This window comes from Parasteatoda tepidariorum, chromosome 5 (genome assembly GCF_043381705.1).
Source record: "Parasteatoda tepidariorum isolate YZ-2023 chromosome 5, CAS_Ptep_4.0, whole genome shotgun sequence".
In the NCBI taxonomy this organism is placed as follows: domain Eukaryota; kingdom Metazoa; phylum Arthropoda; class Arachnida; order Araneae; family Theridiidae; genus Parasteatoda; species Parasteatoda tepidariorum.
Genome location: NC_092208.1, coordinates 76,395,552 through 76,401,722, shown reverse-complemented (window position 1 = coordinate 76,401,722; position 6,171 = coordinate 76,395,552). Strand labels below are relative to the sequence as shown.

The window sequence follows — 6,171 nt, the reverse complement described above, 5'->3', positions numbered from 1 at the left end:
AGAATAGAACTTTTACATTCACTATTACTATAGAAAGAATAGAATTTTTACATTCACTATTACTATAGAAAGAATAGAATTTTTACATTCTAACATTATTTACTGCGTATGGAAAGATTGCACACATACAACGTCATTGTAAATAATGGTGAAATTATTAAATGTATAAAATGGCTACTGCCTTTTTGAGTTATTTGTAAACATTTTTTATCCCAAAATGGCAACTAAAAATCGCAAAGTTGATGTAGAGTGACATGCACTCAATGATGAATTGACTTTATTTTATTTCAGAAGTTTTTACTCGGCCCACCAAACTTTTTTTTCTAGATTTTTGGCCCACGACCAAAAAAGTTTGCCCATCCCTGTTCTAAACCAAGTACCGTTTTTACTTATTCCACCGAAAATGCTTCGCAGTATTTTTCTCTCTAATCTAGCTATCATATTTTCAATTATCAAGTTTCAATACAGATGTAAAATTTTCTTCGTACTGCCGAAGTAACTTTAAAAATTGTTCCTAGATAAGGGCTAATAAAGTTTAAATGTGCTTTTATTCAGAAACTTTATAAATTATGATTTTTTTTTTTCAGAATCGCTTCTCCAAGTTTTTACCTGGATTATTTGGGATGATCATTTGTTGGATACTCTGCCTAGATTCGTAACTAAATCTTCAAAAGTGACAATTCTGGTCGCTGGTCTTTCCGTCTTATGTGGAACTTTTAAGAAAATCAATTCTATGGTAACAGATCTTACCTTCATATTCTGTGGAACCTTCAAGGAGGAAGATTCGAAATACAGGTCTTAACATCTCTTAGTTTTTAATAATCGTCAAGTTCATATTTTGTTTTATTTAAACCCTTAAATAATTGTTAAATACAGTTTAAAAAGTTTTATAATGCTAATGCTACAGTTAGGTTCGAAGGTTGAAGTTCACCAGCAGAAAACACTTTTAACTCCTAACTTTATTTTTTTTTTAACTTAATATTTTTTTTTTTGGAATTCAAAAAGTAAATAATTTACGTACTATTCTAGTGTAAGTTGCTGACCAATAAGTTATTACAGATTGCTATCATATAATTAGCTCCACAACAATTAAATGAAATTAGCGCAGCAACTTGCATCATAGCATGGTCTGAATCTATCATCAAAGTGATTCTAGTTATTTTGTGGTGATATTTTTAATATTCAAATTAGAGTTTGGTATGAATATAAAATTTAGTTTACATATAAATGAATAGTACGAGTTTCTTTTATCGGTTAATTCTATATAATAAAATAATAATCATAAAATCAAGTGTAATAGTAACCCCATAACATTACTTTAAAAAATTTGTTCTACATTTTTAAAATATAAAACTCTTACTCTAAAGTCAACGTAACCCACCCATTCATTAATTATATACAATTAGTCTGAAACTGAAGTAAAGTGCAAATTCATATCATGTCTGAATTTTGAAAAAATTTTGACATGGAAAAATCTTTTTCCGATAAAATTTTAAAACCCTTATTGAATTTATAAAAATTATGTAACTTTAACTTGAATCTCTTAAGTGAACTTTCAGAGATAATGAAGTATAGAAATTGTTGCTTGATTTAATAACCATTCATATCAAACAGTTTCATAAAGTCAGGGGCGGATAAGTCGTAAGCCCTAGGCCATTCAAATTTTTGAGGCCCTTAGATTAAATTTTTTTCTCGTATATTTTTTATATATTAATTTATAAAAGTATTTACTCAACTTCTCATTTAAGAAAGCATATTTGAATTTAAAACAAATAATAATAAATAAAAATTTCCTTTATTTTATGAAATTAGAACTAAAAAATAATTACAACATTTTGAAAAAATTTGAAAAATAATTGTTTTTTTTAATTTAGTATTTTCAAAAAATCCATTTTAAGGGGGCTCCTAATCATTGGGGTCCCCAGGCCATGGCCTAGTCTGGCCTAATGGGTAATCCGGCCCTGCTGAAAGTTCATTCTGAACTTGGAGATAGATCGATCAATTCTTATAGCCGGTTGAAAGCCATATAAGTATGGATAAAACAGACCAGTCATTTTTGACTAAACTACTGTTACTAATGACATTATTTTCTGACAAGTCACATTGTTATTTGGAGAAGAGGGAAACAGAATAGACTGCAAACTTTTTCAATGTTAAATTAGAAATATTTATTCCCACTCCGCCATTTTAATTCTGTTTTTAATTTCTAATATTTTAGGAAAGGTCATGTGATTAAGCCTCTTATCCATTATTTATAATTGTTAAAAATTTTACTATCTTCATGGTAGGCTAATTTTTTTTGGTTAAATTCCGCCGTCATATAAAACAGAGTAACTATATTTCATAACTGACTAAATTCCTTGTAGATTGGATTGAATGTCTCAACTGTAAACGATAACAACGAACCTATAGCATTACAGAGGAAGATAGGCTATGTAATTTCTGATTTTTAAATATTATAAACTAAAAAAACTTAATACCAAATGCATCCTTTGTGATTTTGAACTCCCCGTATGCTTAGTGTAGGAAGGTAATAATATTCATTGCATTAAATGAATATGCGTAAAACGAATATTTGCTGATATAGTGTTTCATTATTTATATATCTACCTGGTCTTACCCTCAGATTTTTATATTTTTGGATTTAAATGACTGTTTTATCAGGCAAAGGAAATTTTAAGCTATAAGGGTATAGTGAAATATTCGTTATCCAAGTTTAAACACATGCTCTTGGTGGATTTTATAAGTTTTTTAAACCGTGAAATGGCTCCCGGAGCTAAAAATATTAACTTGAGACTGCACTGCTGTGATTAACTAAGAGGTTTTCCAGTAAATTAAATCGACAAGTTTTTACATTTATTAAACTATATTTAAAATGGGTGTCTAAACATTCTAAACACATCGTCGATGACGTAACTACTCGTCATTAAAATTTTTTAACTGAGGACTCATTAGTTTTAACAGGCCCATTAAAATAATTTGTATCTATAAATTCTTGAACTTATTTGAAATATATTTAGAGCACCATAAAATTTGATTGAAAATGGAGAGAGTCAGATTACGCTTTGAACTAAGATCGCTTATCTTTAAATTAAATTATTATAATTGAACAGCACAAAAATTCAAACAGCATATTTTAGAATTGGAAATTCAATTTTTTTTAAATGTATACAATATATAGTTATATTTTAATTAAATAAAAATTAAATACATAAAGTAATTAAACCAAACATTTTGTAAGCTATTTTCATGAAGTTCGTGTTTTATTTTACTGTTAAATAGACTAATACCCCGTACTGAAATTCCTCGTAATAATGCGACGCTGTTACACTACAAAATACAGTACCGGGCAAGAAAATCTTTACACTTTACACTCGTAGCTGTAATGTCAGTGTCAGATTTTTGCTGGCACAAAAACTTTACACTTAGAGCTGTATTTACGTTAAGATTTATTTGTCTGTACTGTATCAATTTGTTTATTGATATAACTACATCGATTTGTCCTTAGAATAAGATTCATATGAAAGTTATTTCATAACGGAATGTTTTAGTGCTGTCATGAGCTTGTAATGTCATTGTGATAAATTCCTAGTCTCATTAACGAACTTCGGTGCTCACTAACAGTAACTAATCTATAACTATATAACATACAGTAATACTATCATAACACTAACGTGTCACTTTAGTAGTAAAATAATACTTTAAAGTGCGAAATGCCTGTAAAAGCAGAAGATTGAAAATAAGACTTGTTTAGTCCAAAAGTATACCCTTTTATTAATATACATCTTTTGCATACATATAGGAAATTCTTTGATTCCGCTGTTATTAAAGATTCTAAATAAATTTTGGAACGCAAAATCTTTTGCAATGAAACGTAGTTATTCGGTTCTTTCGAATTTTTTAAAATTTAACGAAAAAAACTACAGGTCATTTTCATTCGTAGTCTATTTTGTTTTTATGAAGATTGCAACAATTGAATTCTTTACTAATACTATGTCATGAAACAGAATTTTTTTCTAATTCGTGAAGGCAACTATCGTTGAAGTATCGTATCCTTATTTGCGCTGCTATTAGCAATTTGCAAAGTCGTACTGAACAAAGGAATGCCGGGACAATTGTCCAAACACCCAGGACAAAATATTAAAAATTGTTTTAAATTTGATTACTTGCGTATTGTTCCTTAAACAAAATATTTTTAACTTGAACGCAAAGTCACCTATCGCTAATTTTTTTTAAAGCTACACCTGTGCGCAGTGTGTCTTTATAAGATTTCGTGAATTAAATCCGGACATTTAATTCAATTGATTCCAATGCTTTTAGTATTTGCCATTCAACGCGTATAAAAGAACAATTAGATAACATATGCTTGTTAGCTTCAAAAACATTAAACTTATCTTAGAGTTGGAATAGGTCAGTTTTTAAGTTACAAACCTTTTTTTCGAGATTTTCTATAAAGATACGTAAAATAACTTTAAAATTATGTTAGAGTTTAAAGTAGTTTTTAATTACAAACTATGCGCTAATTAAGATTTTTTTTCTTCAACGAGTTTTAAACTATTGTGCGATGTGACTTTAAAATATAACTAAGCATAAGCGCCAAAATTCAAAGCATTTATTATTTAAGTGGATGTAATTTTTGTCTGAAATTTTATTAAAACTTGTCATTATTGATGAATATATTAAAGATATATTGATTTTTCACACTCGCTCAGTCGTCTTTGCGTTTTTCGATTCTTTCGGGTACGCTGTATGTAGACTTGTTAGCACTTAATTCTTGTGTTTTCTTTTTAAAAAATATCAAACCTTTTAACTCAACCGCACTTCGAAATTATTTACCGTTACCTTCAAAATTATTTACAGTTATTTACCACTAGAAATTTAGCGTAAAGCAAAAATTAGTAGTCCTTTTACTATTAAATATATTTATGCTAATGTTTTGCATGAAAGGAGTACATAAACTTATTCATCCTAAATGGTATTTATACTTTCATGGTATTTATACTTCTAATATATTTATACTAATAATTATACTAATGGTATAATTTAATAATTTATAATGGTATAATTTAGTAATAATTTATACTAATGGTATTTATACTTCAACTATTCATACTTTCATCACAACAAGAGTTTACCTGAAAACAGAGTGGTGAAGATCTTGTATTGGAAGCAGAAGGACAAAAGGCAGACTGAAGAAAAAGTAGATGGATGATGTCTTGAATGATTTTAAGTCTCCAAGTGGAAGATCAAGGTCAGAGATACTGTCTGGAAAAATATTGTGTTGCAGGCTAAGCCCCATCCTAGACTGTAGTGCCAATAAAGAAAACCGGTAATAATGCTTGTTTTTAAATCCTACAAGTTGCATAAATTTTTATAACAGCTGTTTTTAATATAAAGTAAAGGCCATGATAACATCAGTTGTTGTTGTTGTTAATTTACGTCGCACTAGAGCTGCACAATGGGCTATTGGCAACGGTCTGGGAAACATCCCGGAGGATGATCCGAAGACATGCCATCGCAATTTTGATCCTCTGAGGAAGGGATGGCACCCCCCGCTTTGGTAGCCCGACGACCTGCGCGCGAAGTCGAGCACTTTACGGTAGCACAGTTTAACGAGGACCAATACCGCACACCCTCGGTCCCTACGCAGACTGATCCAAGTGGTCACCCACCCGCACACTGACCGCAGCCAGTGATGCTTGACTTCGGTGATCTGCTGGGAATCGTGTCTTAACGATCAGTCCACTGCGGGACGATAACATCAGAAGCTATCATCAATAGCTTATCAGACAATACATTGATTATAATACATATTAAAAAAAGAGACCGCTTTATCTTTGGTTCTTGTAAATTGTATTAAGAAATATTTGAATAAGAATCATTAATTTAATCAATCGAGAGACGTTAAAAAATTTATTTCTTAAACAATTTTTTTAATGTTAAGAGAACATCAGTTTTTTCAAAATGTAAGATTATGAAATTTTCTTTAGATAGTTTCATATTGCATTAAACAATTTAAAGTTTGAGTCATTTCGTTGGATTATAGATATTTCGCATCGTAGCTATACAAAATTAGTGAACTTCTTTTCGCTATTGTATATAATGTTATATAATGACATAATAATAATGATATAATGGCATACAAAAATATATGTTATATGGCTATGAAAA

The 6,171-nt window shown here is 29.6% G+C and overlaps 1 protein-coding gene across 1 annotated transcript in view; it reads right to left on the bottom strand.

Annotated features, from left to right (window-relative positions):
* LOC107443682 (uncharacterized) overlaps nt 1–5,314 on the bottom strand; it is a 21,446-nt gene extending 16,132 nt beyond the window's left edge. The window contains exon 1 of the mRNA XM_043056604.2: nt 5,136–5,314. Within this exon, the coding sequence (XP_042912538.2) occupies nt 5,136–5,299 (164 nt within the window). The 5' untranslated portion in view covers nt 5,300–5,314. The remainder of the gene's footprint in view (nt 1–5,135) is intronic.
* Between the last annotated feature and the right edge of the window lie 857 nt (nt 5,315–6,171).